The 23,334-nt window shown below is 35.0% G+C and overlaps 1 protein-coding gene across 2 annotated transcripts in view; it reads right to left on the bottom strand.

Moving 5' to 3' along the window:
* The window catches only part of ARMC8 (armadillo repeat containing 8), a 90,432-nt gene that overhangs the window by 27,604 nt on the left and 39,494 nt on the right, over nucleotides 1-23,334 (bottom strand). For both annotated transcript variants that reach the window (XM_039837259.1, XM_039837260.1), the window contains 6 exons: nucleotides 23,032-23,112; nucleotides 21,337-21,412; nucleotides 21,150-21,240; nucleotides 19,471-19,531; nucleotides 17,264-17,464; nucleotides 14,385-14,480 (listed from right to left, as the gene is read on the bottom strand). In XM_039837259.1, the coding sequence (XP_039693193.1) occupies nucleotides 14,385-14,480; nucleotides 17,264-17,464; nucleotides 19,471-19,531; nucleotides 21,150-21,240; nucleotides 21,337-21,412; nucleotides 23,032-23,112 (606 nt within the window). The remainder of the gene's footprint in view (nucleotides 1-14,384; nucleotides 14,481-17,263; nucleotides 17,465-19,470; nucleotides 19,532-21,149; nucleotides 21,241-21,336; nucleotides 21,413-23,031; nucleotides 23,113-23,334) is intronic.

The raw sequence follows: 23,334 nt of genomic DNA, 5'->3' as shown, positions 1-23,334 counted from the left end.
GCTACTTTTTAACTAAGCGAATTGAAACTAAGTTAAATATTTATAAAAGTAACCCCAGCCATTTTTCACTGTAGCACCAAGTTCTGTGGCATGTAATCACTACGATTATGAAGCTTTTTAAAAAAATTTGAAAACAAGAAAGTCTATAATTTTCCTTAATTAAGCAATGTATAGATACAACATAAATAGTGTGTGGAAGAAATTAAGTTTAACTTGTGTGGTTCCATGGGAAAACAGCATATATAAAAAGTGTTAATGCAATCATAACACAAATATTAACAAAAACAATACTTGTTGAGTACTTCTATGTGCCAGGTGTTGTGCCAATAAGCATGTTACATTATCTAATTTAACACTTTTGTAGGCATCATTATGGTTATTCCCAACAGAATATTAAGAAGCTGAGGGTTTAGATAATACAGAGCTTGCCTGGGATCACAGAGCAGAGACTAGAACCCAGGCATCTTACTCCAGAGTCTCTATGTTGAGTCATGCTTGTAATATGGCCCTGGTTAGAGTAGTAGTCCCCTGCTTATCAGGTAGTTCTCAATATGGGTAATGAATTAATGGGAGTCATTGCTCCCATGAGAATATCACCTGAGGAGCTTAAAAAAAAAAAAATCCTAGGCCAATTAAATCAGATTCTCTGTGATGGGGCCCAGGCACCTGCATTTTCTTTTTTTAAAAGCTCCTCAGGTAGAATCCAGTGTGCAGCCAAGGCTGAGGATCACCGACAGAGACGAGAATGAAAGGAGTTCGAAGGCTGACCTCAGAACAGGAGGGGGCGGAAAATCTCAGGATGTTCAAGCCAAACGGGAAGAGAAAAAACAGAGTTGAAATTAACAGTGATGGGGAGAAAAATAACTATTACGAACAGGGAACCACACTGTAGCTGTAGAGTAGTAATGGTAATTTTCATAGAGTGATTTGCAGGTTCCAAAGTGACTGTGAAAACTTACATATTGACCTACTTCTCAATCTTGCCCTTACCTTTATGAACATCTACCCTCTGTCCTCATTGTCACTTCTAGTCCTTAAACTCCTCCCTTTCTCACTATCTGCAGACTCTTTTCCACCCTTATATACTTTTCTCCCTGATCTGGATGCCCTGCTCTGATACTCCACTTAGTAGACAGATGTGCTTTTGTTCACCGTCTTCCCACCGTTCATTACTGCTTCTCATCCCACGCTGCTGGTATTACAGTAGAAAAATCATCAAACCAGGCTGCCTGGTCTCTTGGTGCATGCTACCCCCACTGCTGCTCTACCAGGCTTACACTCATCTGCAGGAGATCCCTACCTTCCCTAGGAGGTTTACTTCCTGCTTCAAATTATCCTACCTCCCTCACCCCTCAGCCCCTTTATGCCAACTTCATTTTTGCAGGGACATTGCTTCGTGGGACACAACTTCCTTCTTCCCATTAAAATGTCTCCGTACTTTTGTTCTTCTTCACTCTTGTTACATTGAAGTTGGGTACTTCAAGTTCAAAGCCTTTGCACTCTGATCCGGAAACTCCCTCCGCACACTTTTCTTGCATCTTTACTCTGCCCCACCCCTCTCGATCCTTTTCCTTGGCCTGCCCCGCCTCCCGCTACCACCCCTATTTAAAAGACACAAATGCCCTAACTTCAACCTCTTTCAGTTACAGGTCTCGCCCCTACTCATCATTAATGTGTCCCAAGGCTCCACTTGTCTTTCACTCTACACATATGACAATGTTGTGGCTTAAAAATCAGCTTGATATGGATAGCTCTCAGAATTTTAACCTAAAATTCTTTCCTAGAGTTCATTTCTGACCTCTAGCTCCACGTTTCCAACTGCCTGCTAAACACAATCTGGATGTTTGATGGAACGTCTAACTCGTTACTGTTCTATACTGAATTTATCTTCTCTCCCTAAACCTGCACCTTCTTTCCCTACATCTGTCTGTTTCTCTCTTTCTGCTAATGGTGTTATTATTCTCTCAGTTACTCAGACACTAAATTTGTGTTAATTTTGATTCCGTCTCTTCCTAAATACCCAATAAAGTGACTCTGCATTATACCTTATATTCACTCTATCATCATTCTCATTCCAATAAACTAGATAGGAGCTTACGACTATTTCTTTGGGATAATAGTAACGTGTTTTCCAAGTTGTCTAATCTTCTGTGCTACAGCAACTGTCAAAGACTGGTTGGCTGACAGCTCACTTCAGTCAAGCACTAATCACTGTTCTTGAAACAGTCAAGGCCAAATCAGGATTTTAGCAAGGAAAGGAAATTAAAGCCTGGAGCAAAAGTCTCAGGCACTAGATGGCTAGATACCGAAGCCTGAAAGCTCTTTCCTAGTGGCTTGGGAAACTGTTTTTACTTAGGAATGAGAAGTAATAACTTGGGAGAAATAGTTGCCTGTACTGTATGTAATCATATTACCAGAGAATAAAGTGGGGGCAGGGGGTGGGCAGGGAACAGGGACACGATTATTCTACAAGAACTGAGAAATACTATTAACACTGGCTCCAGGTGCTTAGGAAACCTGGGTATAGGCAAGACCTGAAAGAGGCTTCTGGATAATATTTGCTGGCCACATTCAACTAAAGATGTAAATCTGCCAAGGGACACGGCAGGTGTAGCAATCAGTAGGCATATAAGATGTGCTCTATAATCTTGAGCAACTCACTTCACCTCCCTAGGCCTTCAGTAAAATAGAAGGTTATAGCAATGATTACCTTACCTCCAATCCTTTGCAATCAGTAGGTAAATAAAAATCATGTCAGTCTGGGCATAACTATCACGTTGTTCAGAAACAATATGGGAAGAAAGGTAGGTTAGAAGAGACTGGAGATAGTGCAGATCTAGTCAGACAAGGGGTCAAAATCAGGGAGAAGGCAAGGAAGGGCAAATAGGGCACAGCCCCCACCTGCATGCCCAGTAACCCTGCTAGCATTCCAGGAAGCACACGACTTGAGTGTCTGGTCCACCTTCTCCATCGAGATATCCTTCTGGGAGTAAGAGGGTGAGTGCAATGGAAAATAACAACGTGAACCTGGGCTTCCAATCCAAAAGGGTATCCTGAAAGGCTATGTGAATGAGCGACCTGATCTAACTATGCTTTTGTATGCTTGAGACCAGCTGGGCAGGAATAAGAGGACATTTAAAAGTATATACACTGACCAAAATGGGGATAAATATGTGATTACAAGACAGGATAAGGTTTGGAATTGAATCCAGAGAAAAGTTTTTCAGGTTAGCAGGGAAGGAGTTGACAGTGTCTGCTGCTACAGCCCTTTGACCCACATGAGGGTCTAACAGAGCACCAGATAGCTTTTTCAATCTGGGGCTGGAAACTCGAGAGCAATAAAAATAAAACATGGTCTCAGTGGTGCCTTTCAATAACCCCAGTACTGTGCTATAGAGCCTTGACAATGATGGAGAGCCAAGTCCTACTGCCTGCAAAGGATCTTGGGTTCTTCCAGAATGTAAGAGCGGCACCAAATGGAGCCGGGAGTTGTTCTGCCTCATGGTTGTTGGAGATTTCTCAGCCATAGCTCAATTGACATGCCCTGTAGTATAGCTTTTTGAATCTGCTTTAAAAGAAAAAGAGAAAGAGGGAGAGGGAGAAGGAAAGGAAAAAGGAGAGGGAGAGGGAGACTGAGAGAGAAACGCACAGCGTCCTCTGTTACACAGACACTGTGCCTGGCCAGGAGGAGTATGAATGGTGGACTGAACCCTCAGGGTGGAGAAAGCTGTATCTTTTCCACTCTTCTAGGGACCTGAGCTGTTAATTTAACTACAGAATTAAATTACATTTTAAAAAATGCTGCATCATAAACTGAGCAAGTTTTAGGTCAATGGACCAAGTGTTATGCACCTCTCTGCTGGCATCTTTAGTCTTCCTGACTACATGCTTTTGCAGCTCTTACAGGGATAGATGAGGATATATTGTTAGAAAATCTGAGGCTCCCGTCATTGGGACAGGAGATCCCTGTGGCAGGTGGGAGAGAAGCGGAGTCAGCCTAGAGAGCAATGAAGAAAAAGCAAAACCCAGAAAATCCTAAGGCAGAGAGGTTCATGAGACACATGGAAATGTTAACGAGAAGAAGATGGCCCTGGCTTACAAGAGAAATCCTCAGCACACTCTGAGCTCCAGTGGACCCATAATTTGGTTGTGACCAAGTCCTGCATCATGTTTTCCTCAGAATGCATTAAGAACTAAAGGAATCAGAAACATGGTTTTCAAAAAAAATAAATGCAACTGTTCTTCCAGCATGGCCCAGGATGAAGTATTTTCCAGGTACCAGAAACTTCAGCTTAGACTTTGAACTGCAATCCAACCAAGTCAAGAAGAGGATGTGGAAACTGAAACCAAGCAGATTCTCAGTGGTACCACCAATCTTCTTATACAATTCAAAGTTGGTGGGCATGGAGTCAAGGACACTGGATGGCAAAGTGGGCATTCTCTTATCATCAGTTATGTATGCTAATAATGTGCACAGCGGCCAGGCAAATAAATACAATTTATTTCAAATGGGCTTTTGTGAAAGGTTCCCAGAAAGAGGATAACAATTAGAGGATTAACAATTCAGAACTGGGCAGAAAGAGTTAAGACTCAGAATCAAACTTTGTAAGTCAAAAGAGGCAGCCATGTACGATCTAAGTGAATAAAGTAGCAAAATCCAGAAAGTCTAGTTAAAGCAGCAGGGACTTAGCAACCAAGGAGGTCAGGAAGAAAGAGTGGGTTTGGCAAGAAAAAAAGGATCTACAACATAGACTAAACCTGTGGGGCGTGGGTGGCAATGCTTTAGTTTCATTAGCGCCAATGTAGATGAGTCTCAGAGCACATACTTGAGTCCTCTCTAAGAGGGGCCACTTATTTAAGGTCTAGCTCCTTATCTATCTTATTTTTTTTAAGGGAGATGAGCTCTATGAACACAAGTCTGATGTCAACGCAGTCAAGAAACTGGTTTTGGAAATGGAGTAGAGCCTGGGGAGGAAAAAAGGGGGTTATGAGGTAAAATAGCAGACACAGAGTGAGCTCAGCATGTACAGCATGCGTAGAATCAGTAGCTGTTTGGAAAGGGATCCATTCCTAAATATGGAAAATCAACTTTTCCTGGGTTTCAGGAAGTGACCATACTGATTCTGCCACAGAATACTTAACTAATGGACATGATGCCATGCACATCATCCCTGAGTACCTCCTTATGCCATTTCTCCTTTATTAAAACAAACAAAGCAATACAAATCAACGAAAAACCTAACAGCACATGGCCTTCCATGAACCAAGCAAGGGCAGCTGCAGTGCTTGCTCCTAAACAGGTTCGACTGGGAAACCAATTCTCTTACTGCAGTCTTCTGCACGGATTAATGGCAACAGACATAACTATCTGAGAGAACTGAACATTTAAAGCTGTTAATTTGGTTGAATAATATTAAAATCTAAAGGAGTCTTAGAAATAAATTCATCCAATTTCTTAAATCAGTGAGGTCCCTGAAGTTCAGAAAGATTAAGTCACTGGTCGAGGTTCTCTAGGCACACTGGGGCAGAGCTGGGGCTCCGCTGGGTCTTCTCACTTCCAATGTGAGGTCTTTTCTACTCGCTGTGCTGTAAGGATGACATTTTTACTTAGCCTTAATAATTAAACTGAGATCTGACTTTGAAAACTGGGAAAGAGAAGAATTTTAAAAATTTATCAATGCTATAGGAACTACAGACCATATACCGTATGAAGGAAGAGAGGTCATCATTAATAAAATGCACTGACAAGAAAAAAAGATATTTTTCACAGGGCCTCCAAGAGAGAAAATGACAAATCAATGATTCAGCTTGGGTTGTGGGTACAAATGCCAAAGCTCAGAGCTGATGACAAAAAGATAAGCCAAGAAGATACTGTGAAAAAACCATGACAGTGAGTTCTGCTGACTTTCCAATTTAAATCCCCGATGATCTCCATTCTAGAATCAGAGTCTAGCTTCAGCGGATACTAACTAAATGGAACTAACAATGTACTGTTTTTAGGCCAAAAACCCCATTTGTTCTGGGTGAGAACGGCAGGCATTCCCAAACACACCCTATTCTAATATTTTTGCCACTGCTCCAATGTAAGATTTTGACATTTTCCTTATTTTTTAAATAAAGAATTGTTTTTACCAAAGGCTTTTTTTTTTCTCCTAAAAGATACACAACTTCTCTTAGAACAGATCACTGATCAATAAATTATATTCCGGAGTTTCAGTAAACATTTTATAAATGATTTCTTCCTTTCTCTCACTCTTCCATTGCTATCCACTCCCACATTCATATCAAATTCTCTAACTCCACCATCTTGGGAGGCAGGGCTTAGGGGAAACAGTGCATCTCCTCTCAGCCAAAGAACTGAAAAGACAAAATCTCCTAAGAATTGGTCTGCAGGGCTTCCTTTTGGTCTTTCTCTTGAAGGCATTGAACTAAACTGACATTGAGTCTCTCCTGGGCCTGGAGAAGTGTTTCTTCACTTTACGGTGGAGAACAAAGAGGAGGGGGTTCTTACGGTGGGCCCATTCTTAAGCTTCGATATTTTATTCTTCCTTTTAAGCCTGTTTAAGTGGTATTTCTACATCTAATTTCTACATCAGGACATGTTTACCTTCTTAACAGTACTGGGAAACTTTCACTTATGTTATATGTGTAGAAGAAACACTCAGAGTTCTAAACTTTCCTACACTGCAGAAAATAGTGGGAGCTCTCTCTTGGTCCAACTTCTCCCTCCCCTAAAGCCAAAAATATAAACATAGTGTCGGAAATACTTATAGTGTCTAAAAGTAGATCAATACTTCCTCTTTCAGAAAAATATTTCTCTACATATGAGTTCAATTTTTTAAAGTTCAATCATTAGCTTAATGGAAGAACAGAACCTAAACAGCCACTGAATTATGCTTTCATTTTAGCACCGAAATAAAACAATTATAAATTACTATTCAAACAACAGAATTAGAATTAGAAACTTCCCCTCCATCTCTTTTTCTCAGGGATCTGCATGGTGCACTGTGCCAAGAACTGTGTAACACAATGGCCCTGTTCAGTCCCTACTACTCTATATTTATAGCTGTTCATACAACAGTTTAATTATCCTACAGGTGGCTGGTTGAATTTTAACATCCAGACATAAACAACTTACTCAATAAATATAAACTACTGTATGCCAGGTACTGCTTCTATGGAGCTTACATTCTAGTTATGAACTTTATAGCTTGACAAGGAAGAGATAATTATTTAAAGAAGTTCCAAGGATTTAAAAATGTTGCCTCAAGTTTCAATCTATTCCATATGGAAGCTGTCTACAAAATAGAATGCTGAAATAGTACCTCTATGACATCATTAACCTTGGAGGCTTCCTTTCTAGAACATTAATTTACAATATAATCACATCTAGGCAGTTCCCTTAGAAAAACACTTTTTAAAATTGATGCAGAAGGAACATAGATTCTGTGAGTCAAAACCTCTGAAACAACTGATTTTAATATTTTGAAAGGAGAAAGTGAGAATGCTTTCAAATAAACTTCTTTATAGAAGATGGACTCTTCCAGATTCATTCATTATAGGCTATGATAACTAGTCATATCTTAATCAAATCTGGGTGTATCAATCACGGCAAAACTGGCTTTCGGTGTAGATAAGACTTTTTATACACACGTGAGGCTCTGGAATTACTACATAGAAACTTGGTGTCTCATCTCCTTAGCTACTTTAAATTGTAAGATCCCACAAGGTACACATCAGTCTTCTGCTTCCTTCCTTGGCACACAGGTGGAGTATATCATAAATGCCAGATGAATTAAATAGACATACTTAAAGCATCTCATTACCCACTTTGTACCAAAAACTATGCTGAGAGGAGACAAGTTTTTCCCTTGAATACGATGCTTTGCAACCAGCTAACAACATAACCAACCTGTACCTCATACTTTAAGAACCAGAACTGTAATTCAATGGTTTATGCAACTCCAATACTAGGAATAACAGTATAAAACTCAGTTTTATGTCTTCATTTAATGAAATAGAAATAAAAATTCAGTACTTGATTTTATAAATACCTCTATTACGTATATAGCATTATCACTCCCAGGTTTGCTTCTCTCAGTATGCAGAAGGTCAAGGGTCTCAACACTGTGGGTAAGTGGCAAAACCTCGTCTTGTCATGGTTAACTCTTTAAAAATACTTACCATCACGAATGAATGTTGCAGAGTTCACTTAAAATTCTTTAGTAGATTAGCTTTAAGAAGATAACTAACAATTTTTTACCACAGATTAAGTCAAGGAATTCTCAATTCTGAATGAATTTGTTGTTATTCAGTAGCAGAGCCAAGTCCTGAAAGGTGCTACTTCTGTGGTACCGTTGAAAACCTTCAAAATGTTCAAGGCATTTGTTTCAATATGCAGGCTAAGGCTGAGAAATAATTCCTTGCATCTGCCTGATTGCATAGCAGAGACAAGTACAGAATTTTGACACTGTGCCTTTTAAATGACCATTTAGAATTACTGAACTTTGCAAAATATTTAAAAATATAAATTCATGGTATAATTATACTGTTACCCAGAAGAACAACTAATAAAATCAAGCTATAACAAATGATAAAAATGTTCCAAGTGAAATGCTTAGTAAGTTTCTGATAGCAGAAATATATTAAGAAAAACTGACCTAAATTATGAATACACTTTAAAATCTTATAACTTTAAAAATATCTTTAAAAATTATATTTGTTCAACATTTGAACATACATATTAGGGATATAATTTCATATAAATAATGACCCTTTGGAGAAATCACATCTATGGCAACCATGAGCAGTAATATTTAGATAACCAAAGTCAGAATTTGGTTTCCTTACTTCTCCTTACCTATGATTTTAACCAATTATTGATTTATATTGTGTAGTCTATTTAACTAAAAAACATTTTATTTGGTGCTTTGAAGGGCATGCTATAGCAACAAAAAGTTTTGAAAACCAGAATTTAAAATATATTTTAAAATGTAAGAGAAGACATCTTGTCATTAATAAGAGACAAACTAAAGAGCCTATACTTCTGATGTATAAATATTTTTTTACTATAAAAAATAAATAACAGAACTGGAAATTTATAGTTACTGTCTTCATTGCAAACCTTTTATTTATATCCCAATGTTCAGCTTTTCTAATATAATTAAAAATATATATTTATTTTTAATCTTCCAATGAAGTCATTTAAGATATTCTAATAAATGCTTCCATTTATTGAGCACCTACTGGCACTATGTTAAATATTTTTAATACATTATATTTCATCCTCACAATGACCCTACTAGATATAACTTCCTTTGCTAAGAAGGTAGAAGACAAATTCTCATTCTTCTTTGTTTTCTTTTTTTCCCTAATTTTCTCTGCCTACACTTCTTGAAAAAAAAAAAAATTGTTCAGTTAAAAAAAAAATCCCCCCAAGTTTACTACCTTCTTCACAAAGGTCATGTAAAATTACTACGATTGGATGAATTTTCCCCCCACCAAAGAACAAAAACTTAAGATTTCATGTTTTCAACTCTTGAAAATACAAAAGGCATTTAGAAAACAATAAAAATGACAAAACAATAAATTATTAATTTCCAAAATGATTGGAGGATAGCTCCATTGATATCACCGTGTCCATTTTAATTACTTCCAAATAATTCCTTAAGCCCCAAGCAAATTCTAATTGGCCATTTCTTACTTTTCTCTGATTTACTGAGGCTTTATTATAAATGCTGAGTTTTAAAACTACGTCTTATTGCTCTTTATCTCAGGACACTGCTTCCCACCCCCTCACTTCATCCATTGGACGATGTTTACAAAATACAGGCAGTTTAATCATCTACATAAAATTGAATTAAATTACTGACCTTAAATATTTGATATTCATTAATTGGGAAGACAGTAATTTATACAAGTGTATATCACTTTACAGAATGGGTTGATTCCTAAGAGTCAGGTTACCTGCTATAAACCAAATCCTACTTTTATCTCTAGAAACAAAAATTGGTCCAGATTCATATTTGTGAATGTTATACATTTTTTTAAATCATGCATTTATAAAGGGAAAAAAACTAAGAAGTAATGGTAAAAATAATTCCAAATTAAACAAGTACCATTCCATGAAACATGTTCTCTTTGATTTATATCAAAGTGAGTAGAAGACAAGCCCTTGGGATTGTCTGCCTCTTGAAAAATGGTAATTTCCTGCATTTTCTCTATGCTAAGTATAGTGAAACCCCTTACCTATATGATCAGTTGTATATTTTCCCTATTTTAAATTCCCTCTCTGCACATACTCGAAAAGCTAGTAAAGTTATGAAAGTTCTTAATGTAGGGAGACCCATATATAATTTGATTAAGGGTGCTTAATAATGCAATTTTGCAACATGGTTCATTTATCCATTTGTCCATTCATTCACTTTTTCATTCATTCACTCTTCAAATATTTATTAAGTGCCAACTATACACCGGACAGCATTGTAGATGCTGGGAATACAGTGATGAACAAAACATAAAAAAAATCTCTGCCCTCATGGAGCTTACATTCTAGTTCCTCAAAAGGGATCACTAGCTAAAATATAAGTACTCAAAATCCAAGAGGAAAGCTTTCTGAAAGGCTCCATTAGTTAGATATGTCAGAGAAACAAAGCCTATAATAAATACTATATTGAACGTTTATAATGTATTTTACTTTTACCCAAAATAAAAATAACATCTTGTTAAGTTTATTAATTTCCCTGAATTGAAAAATGGTAATTTCCTGCATTTTCTCTATGCTAAGTATAGTGAAATTAGACTATTTCTAATTTTCCTCAATTTATACTTTCTAATTATTTCTAATAAATTCTTCTAGTTCCTTAAAGAAAGTAAAAGACAATCCTTTTAAATTTCCAACCTAATTTACGATCAGTAGGTACCAATCAATCAAATGGTCTTCATAAGAGCAATTCTTTATAAAAGAATTGGCTTCACAATTACAGGATTATTTGCCACTGTTGCCTGTGCATGACTTAACCACTGAATGGGGTTTCAGGTACTGGGAAATGCTAGTACCTGAAAGAATTTGTTAGGTATCTTAACTTCTTCCTTTTTAACTGTCCCATTAATTGAACTTATGCTTTTTAGTCAGCATTAATATGTGGTAAAGAAACAAGACTTTACCAATGGCAGAGATTACAGCTAATTTTAACCTGGCATCGCTGTCAATGCAATTATTGCCAATATGTTTCGGACCCTTCTTCCACTGACCACTCAATTCCCGCCTTTGTCTTCGCTTTCCCTAACCAGAATCCTTGAATCATTCTAAGTTTAATATGGCCAGGCCACAAGTGTGATCAATGTCAAGCTCAGTGGTCCTTCATCTTTTCTTGTACTTCTTCTCTTTCTTCATGTCATAGCCAATGGTAATATTTTCCACTCTCATCTGAAGAACTTTCCACCCTCCTTCACTCTCTGACAGGACACCACAGGAAATCACAAAATTGGTAAGTATGCCACAGAATGATAAAGGATGCAAAGCTAGGAATTAGGATATAGACTTTGCTCTGAATAGAAGGCTCAAGAAAGATTGAGGCATACTGAAATAAATGTTACTCTGTATGATTTCTATATTTTCATTTCTATGTTTATTCAACAAATATTTACTAAGTGTTTACTAGGTTCCAGGGACTGTTATACAGTTGGTTCCTTTTAATGGGAATACATCACACTGCTCCAGCAGGAGTGGCATATCTCTGACCTATACGTCACATATGGTCTTCAGCTTAACTTTGTCTGGCCCAGAGAAGGTATTAAGAAATGAAATCACAGTGGGCTTTTAGAAGTCTTCAGAAGCAATAATATAGAATTCTATGAACAGAGAAAGCCTCTATCTTTCTCCTTTACAGCCGTGTGTACCTCTCATGGTCTCTACTTCTTTGTTCTAGTTTTCTTCATTCTGCCTCATTTTCTTAACTGACCATAACAAGGAAATGGGCTATATGTTACTTTCTGTATTTATTAAATTACATTCTCATTTTCAACTTAAAAGGTAGAGCAATTGAACAGTACATACTTTTATCCTGAAACAAACAAAAAGTCTTTTTGTTGCTCTGGGGTTTTTGGCGGGGAGAAAGTGGGGAGATAGGTCTATGCTCCTGGAAATTTCTTTCAAAGATTCTCCCTTCATTAACTCAGTAAACTGAAATTCCACCTTGGCAAGCATAAATATTTCTTTAAAAAATAAAACAATAATAAACACTGTACTTCAAGAATCTGCACACACAAAAATATAATCAAAGTTCATAGGGTATAAGTGTAAAAGGTAAATAAATATTTCATAGAAAAAGTAAATAAAATTCTATCCAAATAATTATTTCAACAAAAAGTGGAATAGAAATAAATGAATTCAAAGAAAAAGGGTTATCATTTATCATTTTTTATACACTGAAAATAAGAATTTTCCACTCCTAAGAACCATTTTCATGTAGATTTTATCACAAAATTACTTATATTTTCCATTTTACAATTTCTCTTCAGTAGTTGCTATAAACTGTAAATTATTCAAACACTTAATTTCCCAGAAATTAAATATCTTCCTAAAAAACTGTGTATAATCCCCATTACATAAGAATGTCACAGTATCTTTGCTTCACCACACAAAAAAACTATAATAATTATAACTTATTTTTTATTTGTCATCTTTCTACAAAAATTATCAGGATTTAGTCTGACCACGAAATGATACACATTATGAACACAAATTTTAATAGACTACTGATCATCAGACTGTTAAGTTGCAAGTATTTCTAGAACATGATATCACAAATTAAGTCATTAATTCCAAAACAATAGTTTATTAACAAAAAAGTACAAAGAAGTACAAATGGACATCCTATTTCCCCCAGTTATGGTCCATCTATCTATCTCCCTTTCAGTCCATGGCATGGCCTTCTTGAGCTAAAATAGGTAAAATACTTCTCCTCTAACAGGCCCTAATAACCATCTAAAAACAAATCATTATGTATTTAAGTTATACAGTCCATGTCAATGTTTAAAAAAGGTTTTATCTATATAAGTTGCCATAAAAGCCTCTTCCTTTGCAATACACCATGTACCTACACTGAATGAATCATATCAGAGTCAACATCCAAAAATCATGTGTAGACATAGGAAATATCATATAACTAGTATGTTTGCCTTTAAGTAACAGTTTACAGATGAAAGCTTAGAGGTGTCAAGAAGGATTTTCATTGATATTTATTAAAAACACTTTGAGTCAAAAACATCTTGTTAACTGAACTAAACTGAGGTACATGGAAAACATTCAGCTTAGTTGTGTTCTTTGCACTAATTTTAAATTAAAGTTACTCACATATCTAATCTTATTGCTATTATTTCAATTTTCTTCAAGAATGATTCCTTTTCAATTTATTTCAATAAACTTTTAATTATCCATACTTCTCTCTCTATAAGCCTAAAGTACTTCTCTGAATCATGGTAAATTCCCAATACTTTGTGATTTCTCTCACATAGGTCTCCTTAAATACCAATACAGATGGAGAGAGATTTAGTAAATAGTCATGTTCAGTAAGTAATGCCCAATTTGCTCTTTCTGCTATGGCTCATCAAGAAAGAACAGGTGGGATTACTTTACTGATGGTTCCTAAAAAGTCTTGTGTAAAATTTATTAGATTATATATACTTTTGAAATGGTAAGCTCCAGTCTTTTGGTTTGAGAAGGGAGCCAGGTCAGAGCTTACCACTATACTTTACTTCCTGCTTAAAAGTATTCTCATAAAGAACATGAGTTCAGTGTTGGACTAGGCTATAATAACATAAGGTGCTATACCAGTGATACATTTTTTGGGACCTAGAAATTCAGATGACCACTCACTAAACATAAAATCATCATTCCACAAAGATTTTATTCACATCAAACTTGCACAGTAGCAAAAAAATCAAAACATAACTAAGCCACATATCAAAGAACAATATACAATAGAGATTTAAATTTCTCAATGGCATTGGAAAGTATTTCCATAAATAACATTTACAATTCTAGTGTTAGGTCTTTCAAGGTGTCAGAAGCGTCACAGTGCTAGAATTGATTTTTAGCAGAACACATGCAAAAATGTGCAACACAATAATCCATATTAATGACACAAAAAAGCACACCAGTTATTTGTCATTCCAGCACGGCCATGCCACTCTATATTCTAAAAACAAACAAACAACCCCCCAAATCCGGGTCCCATTCATTCTTCAATTATGCCTTTAGTCACTCTGCTTTATTATATTCAAACAGTCACTGTTAGTGCTCTTCACCACGACTTTCAGGTTGACGTCACTCCCTGCCTGCTGGCTGTCAGGACTGGGGGACGCCCCTCTCCCAGACTCACCTTCTTCCGGATGTCTTCATCATTTGCTCCGAGAGAGGCATAGAGCTTGAATGCAGCCTGGCGGAGTTCATGAGCATGTTTTAAGTCATGATCAAGCTATAGGAGGGGAAAAAAGATATGTTCCAACTTAGTCCACAAATTAAATTTTTCAATAAAACTAATCAAGTAAGGTTGAAGAAAAAAATGTTTAACAACTATTAATATATTAGTGCTGTCAATGAATTTCTGCTTATTTTTAGGTTCTGCTCATGTATGACTGAGACCTGGCTGTGTTTATGTTGGCATGGCCTGGAACACATGCAGTCTGCTTCTGTCTAAAAGTGAACATCACCACATTTGACACTGGTATATGAAAAACCTTTGTGAATCTTTGACCCCTAAAAATTCAGTGTTCCTAGATGGCAGCTTTAGTAGCACTGATGCTAGCTTGCACCAGCTCTTTGAAATGCTCTTCTCAAAAACAAGGCACCACAGAATACAGCTGTTGCAATAATGTCTTTAGCAGGTTTTCCCAAACATTAAGAGTAGTGCTAGCTTAACTTCAGCATTTAAAAAGCTTTCAGAAACAAGGAATACTTTGTGAAAATCCTTAATGAACGATATATCATGGTAATCATTACTATTACAAGTTATCTGAGATTTATGTTCAGGTTTTTTGTTTTATTTTTTTGGATAAATTTATTAAAATCACTTACTGGTATAAAACAATTAATACTACCTTTCTATATGCATAACTAGCTTTCTAAATTAATTTCCCATATACCTGATATATCACCAAGCTACCATAACAATAAAACAGAAACGTCTTCTCAGGACACTTTCAAAGACTGACTACAAACCAGCAAACATATGAGGCATATCAATAATGTAAATAATTTTATAACTAAGAGAGATAACTTCTTCACCCAAATGATTACCATTTTTTCTAAATGAGTTGCCTTGGAAAGGTTCACCCTTATGAAATGATGTAGGTGTTGTTCAAAACACTCTGAGACCCTTTTTTGAAACTTCCTAAAGAGTTAAGTGGTCTATTAATTACAAAACCCTGATAATAATATATCTTTATGAACTAAGAGAGTTTTAAGTTAAAACTCTGTCATGGATTGTGGTGTGTGAAGACGGGGAAATCCAGCTAGGTAACATCATTTAGTGTAACGAAAGCAACGACAAAACCTGAAACTCATTTGGGGTGGTTCTGAAAGCAATTCTTAAAAGTAGTTCCAAAAACATTTTGATCAAAGCAGGCATTGATGGATTATGGAAGGAATCTCCCTAATATATAATGAGAAACACTCATTTTGATGTGCAAGTTCTAAAATATTTATTCTTAAGTTTTTAAATACTTTCTAGTCATAACATACATTAGAATACTGACTTGGACTAATATACCATGAAAATCACATATTTATTACCATGTAAGAATTTTTATCTATGGGTCAAGTATCTATATTTTTACGGTCAGAAACAAATGGATAATCCATCACCAAAAATAAAGATGACAAAACAAACTAATATTTAATTTTGGCATCAGGAGGTCATTTAAAAAAGTTATTATTATTCTAGCTTTACTGTGATGAAAATAAAATTGAAAAATCTTAATAAAAGGGACAATCTTCTACATACTAGTTAAATGATTAGTACACAGGCAAGAAATTCTTCTAATGATGTTCTTTCACTCTCATGTCAATCAAAGTGTTCTATTTGCATTGCTGGGATGGTCCACTAAAGGTACTCATGAGGCAATAGTTAAGACTTGCTCATGTATCTTTGTATCAGTGAGACATTGTGTCAGTGTGAGCAAGTAGCCAGAAGGAAAAGAGACAAGGTAGCTGGTTCAATATAGCCCATCACCTCTACTGGAAAAATGGTCCTAAAGAAGGAAGAGCAGGCACATAACAAATATGTAGAAGACTGTACACATTACAAATACAAATATCAGTGAAGGTTATTTTAGGCCCTTCCTAAGACAGAGAAAGATATACCCTAAATAATTTATTTTCAATGTTAAATGTCAGAAGCGGATGAAGTTTTTTGGAACTCAGGGGCATGGGAGAGGTCAAGAGAACAGTTTTTAAAAATTTACCATTGGGACCACTGGTATCAAAAATAAAGCCACATTCATGAAACAGTACTGGTTACTAATTAGGCGGCAATGCTCTCTCTACCATGACCTCCTTAAATAAACTTTCTCTAACAGAATAATTATTTATCTCTTATGCTTAGAGAAATAGCTATGACAAGCAGGCCGAGAAAAACAAAGTCAAAAGAATATCTACCCACTCTAAAGAAGTTATATTTTGAGAAAAAGTTAACACAATTGAGTTCTTGATGGTCTCAATCTAGAGAGGTTAAATGGTGCTTTAGCTGTCACTAGCAAATCCAAAACACAGTATGAAACTGCAAAAAGGAAAGAGGGCAAAAGTTAGAAAAAAAAGTAACAAAAGAGAAAGACAGTGGTGGAGAGTCAAATAAAGCCACTCACTCACCTGTAACAAAAGATCACCCTTCAGCTAAAGAATGAGAATATAGCAACAGAGATGATTCTGAGAAATTGAATAGGATTAGATAATATTGATATAACATCAACAACCAGCTTAGAAACCAGTACCCACTATTTTAAAGTTTTAGTTGGGAATTACAGATGCCATTTTCTTCTTTCTTGATTATCTCAATAAAAATTCCTGACAATAAATACAAAACAAATTGGATTCAAAAACTCATAAAGCAACATCATCTATGTTACCAAAGGTGAAAGATTCCTTTGTTTAAAAGGGTTTTGAATTGTAATTGTAATTATCAATTGGTTCAAAGATGTGAACAGTAAGTAAATTTTTAAAAAATTCCTTTCTTGAGCTGCTGAAAAGGAAGAAAAAACATACCCTTTTAATATCAGTGATGGCACTCACTGAGCTGGGATACTTGAAATAATCAGCAAGCATGGCAATGAGGTGATCAGTAATGCTAGCAATTCTCTGTAGCTCAACATCTGGTTCAATCAGATAGGCGAGTGTCTCAGCTCCTTCAACTCTCTCCTCTAGTAATCTCTCCTTACTGCACATTCGAACCAAACAAGGCAATGTCTGGAAGGTAGTGAAATTAATTATTTCCTTTTTAATAAAGGCAAAAGCTTGATGGAGAGCATACAGTGATTGAATCAACTCAATGGTTTTTAATGGGTGTCATGTTTGTGATCAAATTTTCGATAAAGACTTTCGGAGAATAACAGGGTTTTTTGGAATGTAAAAATAAAATTTAGTGCATATTAATCATTTATACCGACACGCTAAACTCTAATCATATAATTAAAGCACATTAATATAAACTCCCATTAGGCTTTTGTGATAGATAAGACTAAAGCTTTATTGTAAAACTCTACAAGTTATTTAAGAATCTCTAATAAATCATGTCTGACACTTCTGCCCCATCTATGTATTTATTTACCTAAAAGTCATCCAGAAGTCTAGTCAGGAACAATTTTGCCTTATAAAAAGCATGCTTTTTTCCCTTTGAGTAACATGGCTGGGATGGCTTTTATTTTTTTGTTTGGGGATTAATATCCATAGTCACACACACAAAAAATACACCTTTAAAAATGCAGTGATCTTACCATTACTCAGATTCCATCAGTTTTCCTATAATGCGAGTGAAATGCATTAGTTACAGTTCCTAGATTTCCCAAAGAATTCCCTAGAAAGACTGATATCCACTAGTCCAATTTTACTTCGGAGGTCCTTCAAAACTCTTGGCACTGGTCTTGGTAAGTTATCTACATTAGATTCTCAATAAAAATATCCTATCTTTTCACTATTTCTAAGGCTGGTGAATCCACTTTAAAGGATAATGTGGAAGTAGAAACTGAAATTTTACAATTATAGGAAGATTTCCTCAACTACCACCATCGACCGTGTTCTTTCTAAGTTCCTATTTTATCTTTACCACAGAATTTAGCACTTTACTGTTCACTGCTGATTACAGGCTCATTAGGGCTTTACCTTTTCCAAGATGAAAGCCTTATTCTTATGTTCCTATTAATAGTTACTAACATTTATCAAAACCATAAATGCATGGATTATTGAATATAATGCTCACAACTACTACATGAAGAAGATACTCTTAACTTAGTTTACCAATAAGGAAAAAAGGAGGGATAGAGAGTTAAGTAAATAAACCAAGGTCACTTGCTTCATGAAAACCCTTAGCATGCTATGCAGTGTTGTTTAGTTAAGGGGTCCCCAGATCTCATTAAATTAATTGACTTGCTTCACTAAAGACTAAAGCAAACATTAGTATTCTTTTAATCTTGGGTTCATTTTGAATACCGATAATGACACATGATCAATTCATTTATACTTGTTTTGTTCTTTATAGCAAATAAGATGTTTAATGTATTTAATGTATTGTTATTCTCATCATAACCCTGTGGAATAGATGAGCAGGAATTATTGCCTCTATTTTTATAACTAGAAGTTTGAAGAACTAAAAAAATAAGGAGTGTGCCCAGGATTACCAAGCCAGTCAGCAGTGGGAGTGCTAAAATCAGAATCTAGGTCTTAGGATTTTTAGGGCTAGTCTCTTATGTGGGTTTTTCTGAGTTCTAGTTGATTTGGACATACCACAATGATGATGATTGCTTTCACGTGCCATTTACTTATTATTTCTCATTATGCTTTTTGATTATCTGCCATGAGGGTGATAGAAAGTCTTTATCTGCAGAGCTAGTAAACTGCTTGCCTATAGAACTGTTACAAACTTAATGAATATCAAAGATTAAAATATAATTCTATTTCACCTAAAGTTTACATATTTTTACCATTTCTACATCCTCCTAATTACCATAAAAATGAAAAGTATGATAAGAAAAGAGTTATTTCACTTTGGCTTTCAAAACACATCTAAAACTAGTTTTTAAAAACTACACGGCACCCCATTGAAAAGAAAAGCACAGCATATTCTATTATTGTTTTATGCTATGCACACATATCGTAGTGATAAATGTGTAAAAAAAATAAGAATACAAATATTGATATTTAATACTTATATGACTGGATAATTTTCACATGCTTTTAGGGAGAATTAATTAGCTCACCTTTAATACAATACAGTTGTCATCCGTCCGAATTGCTCCAGCTCTACACATGTAAGTTAAACTGGAATAAGATGGCAAAAAGTATAGGTTTTTGTTTGTGTTTTAAAGCTTTAAAAGGAAAATTATTTACCTTTAAGATTTCATGAAAAAAAAAAACAACTACTCTTATTTATCCTAAGGTTTTGATATTCCCTTATCTGAAGTTCTGTTAATTTAATAGTCAAAAGACAATTGATCTATATGCACAGTAAGCCAGATATTAAAAAAAAACACAAAAAAAACAAAATTGTTTAAAAATAAATTGCCTTAATAGGTGGGTAAATTTTGAAGCTGGGTGCTGGGCATATTGCAGTATTTTTCTCTATACTTTTTTATGTTTAAAATTTTCCATAATAAAAAGTAAAAAAACCACTAAAAGTAAAATATAAAGTTAATAAACTATCTTAAGTTTAAAAGAAGTTGGGACAGTCCAAGTTCAATAGCAGAAGAAGTATCGCAGAAGCATTTAACTTAGAACACTTATAGGTATCCATAAGAAATTATTCAGAGGTTTCCAGTAGTGGTTTTGAGAATTAGTCAAAAATTTAGTGCTACTGAAAAACAATTTACCTTCATAATTATATCTGGCTTTGAATAAGAATAAAATTACTTTGTACTTCCTAAGCAGGTAATGAACATTAAACACTTCAGAAACTTTCATGAATGAATTTCCTTTCTGAATTAGATTCCTTTAGTATGCTGGGTGAAAAAAAAACCCTAAAATACCTCACGTTCTGTCTTCTAGGGAAAGCTATAAACAAATCAGCAAAATTCTTTACTTTAATATTATAGAGGTTTGAACTCTTTACAGTTGTTATCATTATCTCAAGGCTTGCTACCACATTACTTTTTAAAATCAGTTCCATGAGAAGATTACTTTACTTACAAAGAAGCAAATACTCAGTTTTGAAGAAAAAAAGCAAACAAATAAAAAATACAAATAATACAAATAAAAATAAACAATTCATGGTATATGAGTAATTCACTAAAATTTTCCATTCTAGCCAAATATTAGAGAGCCACAGCTTCTTAAATAATGAAACTAAAATTTATTGCGCATAGAATCCTACACAACTTATCTGTCGCGCAATGTATCTGTTAATGTGCTAATTACAGAAGTAACATGTATTGAATGCCTATATGAGCCAGAAACTGTGCTAATAAGGACTTTATATAAGTATCCTATAAACTGTCATATCTCTAAAGGGATTCTTTGTTTTGTTTTTCCTAAAGATGAGAAAGCCACATTCTCTGAAATCATGCCTTGGTTATCACTCTGTATTTCTGTATCTATATTTTCCTGGCTTAATACTTAGCATAATATGTTGGTTAAATCTGACTTAATTCTGTATTATTTCAACTGAAATACAGGGAGAAAGAAATGTAAATAATAAAGTAATTTTCTGTAGATAGTCTCAGATGTTGTGAGAGTTCCTGTTCTACATGCTACTGAGTAACTACTGAGTAAAATGAGTAAAAACTCACATCCGTTTAAAAAAATGTGAGACAACTCCATAATTTCCTCATTTCAAAATCCCAAAACAAAGTGGGGATAGGAAGTAAGCTAATTAGGCTTTCCAAAAATATTCTAAGATAGTGATAAAGCACTGTCTTTCTTCCCACATTGTCTTGACTTTTACCATTTTGCTGATGTGAGCTGCATCTCAATAGGCTTATCCCTCTGTAACATCTTCACAAAAATTTGTGGTAATAATTCTCCATCAACCAAAACTAGAAATAAAACAAACAACAAGAATTAAGGAATTCTTTAAATCTACAAAGTTCATAAATTAAATCATGTAGGTGTCACTGAAAGTTCCAGCCTACCATTTACGAGGGTCATCGATACCTGGGGGTTTTCAAAGGCTAAAACTGAGAAGCATTTCAGTGCTTGCATTCGAACCTATAAAATAAATGAACAAGTAAACAAAGCATTTATTTTAATTTTGAAAATATGAATTTTAACATCTCAGAATCTAAACTCTTCTGAAGAAATAACTATTTAAATTTGCTTAAAGTACTAAAGGAAGGACTCAAGGAATAAAAATAAGACCTGTGTAAGGACTCAAGGAATAAAAAAAAGAAGAGTGCAATAAGTTAAAATTATAAAAAGTTAAAATTAATTTTGATGTAACAAAAGAAACAGTGAAGAAGTAGTAACTAAAACAGAACTATATAAATCTCTAATCAAATTTAAAAAAAAAATGTACAAACTACAATGTTGGTAAGGCAGAGGGAACTTAATAGCAATTAACTACTCACTGCCTTTCAAGTGGGACATTTCTTCTCAAACTACAAAACAGTGACTGATGGAAAATAAAATAAAATAAAATAAAATAAAAATAAAAAGAGTACTCTTATAGTTGTGTATGGGATAAGGATGGGAGAAGAGAGGAAACAAAGTTACAATAAAAGTTTAATGAGGACTAGACTAATTTAACTTAACTTTTAAAACACCAAACACCTATAATTGTGCTATCATTCCTTAAAATCAGATAACTGGTCTGGGATGATACCAAAGGCCCAAACTCTTGACCACATCCAACATATTTTATAATTTGCAGAAGCTCCTATGACAGCTGTTATTTTTCATTCTTTCTGTTCGGTTTTCACCAGATGATCTAATTCTCACTTCCAAGCCTGAGTCCATATTTGATGTTCTTATGTGGAACCTGAGATTGGCAGGATAGGTAGCTGAGGTGTGAAGAAGCCCTGTCCCTCACTTGGGCACTGCTCCTATCCTTGTGAGCTCTTCACCAAGAGTGAACTTTGGATGTCTGAGGTGGGGAAAACATACATATTAGCAGGCTGCAATAAAGCTAAGGACCAAAAGAGAAGACTACGATCAGTGCAAGCGAAGGGAAGACAAAAATGACAGTGTCCCTTCTCTACAGGAAACTTCTGGCATACCCAGTTCTAATGTGACACAATAAGGAAAATGTCTCAGCATTTGCTACAATTTGCTAGTTGAACAATGAAATGTCCAAAGTACTAGCTACATTCCTGATAATATATCATATGCCACTTACCTATAAGACAGTAAAGAAAATTTAATTAACAAATCTGCAAATCCTTGACTTTTTAATTCAAAATACAAAACAGAACACAATTTAAATGTTGATGTATTTGTGGGTATATGCTGTAAGTTTAAGTCACTGTGGCTAAATAAAAGTCTCAAATATGAAATCTGCAAGCCACTGTTCCTATATACTTCAAGGCATCAGCTTTGGGATGAACACTTAATAAGAAGAGACTATTAATGATCACAGGTGAAAATCAATAACAACTCATGTCACAACCATATTCTGAAAAAAATGGAAAAGCAAAGGTAGCTTTTTTATTTCTTTTTAAAAAGGGGAATTCTATAGGTAAGACAATGCCCCATTAACATTTTACTGATAAAATGCTACTCTTGATTACGATATCAGAGAAGCAATAAATTATGTGGGGCTCTTTCTAGAGCAAGAGTTTAGAAATCAAAAATAAAGTACAAAAATCTGGTCATAATTTTTAACGTCTTACTTTGTAAGATACTGAGGTTAGTAGGTGAGCAATATTCTGAACTGCACCATGGTTAAATAAAATTGTTTGATGATCTGGACCCTGTAGGAAAAGAGAATATGATAATACATTAAGAAAGGTAATAATTTATTCCAATAAAACATTTACTTAAATGTAGAAAACCACACTCAATACAATGTAGAATTCTTCTCTTGCATAAACCCATCCCCTAAAACGCAGTGTAAACATTGTTTTTAGTCCTACAAGGGGCTGCCATATCTTACCTCATCTCAGTTCTACAGAATTATTGCTTTCTTTCCTCAC

The sequence above is a fragment of the Pteropus medius genome, unplaced genomic scaffold, assembly GCF_902729225.1.
Source record: "Pteropus medius unplaced genomic scaffold, Ma_sr-lr_union100, whole genome shotgun sequence".
Lineage (NCBI taxonomy): Eukaryota > Metazoa > Chordata > Mammalia > Chiroptera > Pteropodidae > Pteropus > Pteropus medius.
This window is presented reverse-complemented; position numbering and strand designations above follow the sequence as displayed.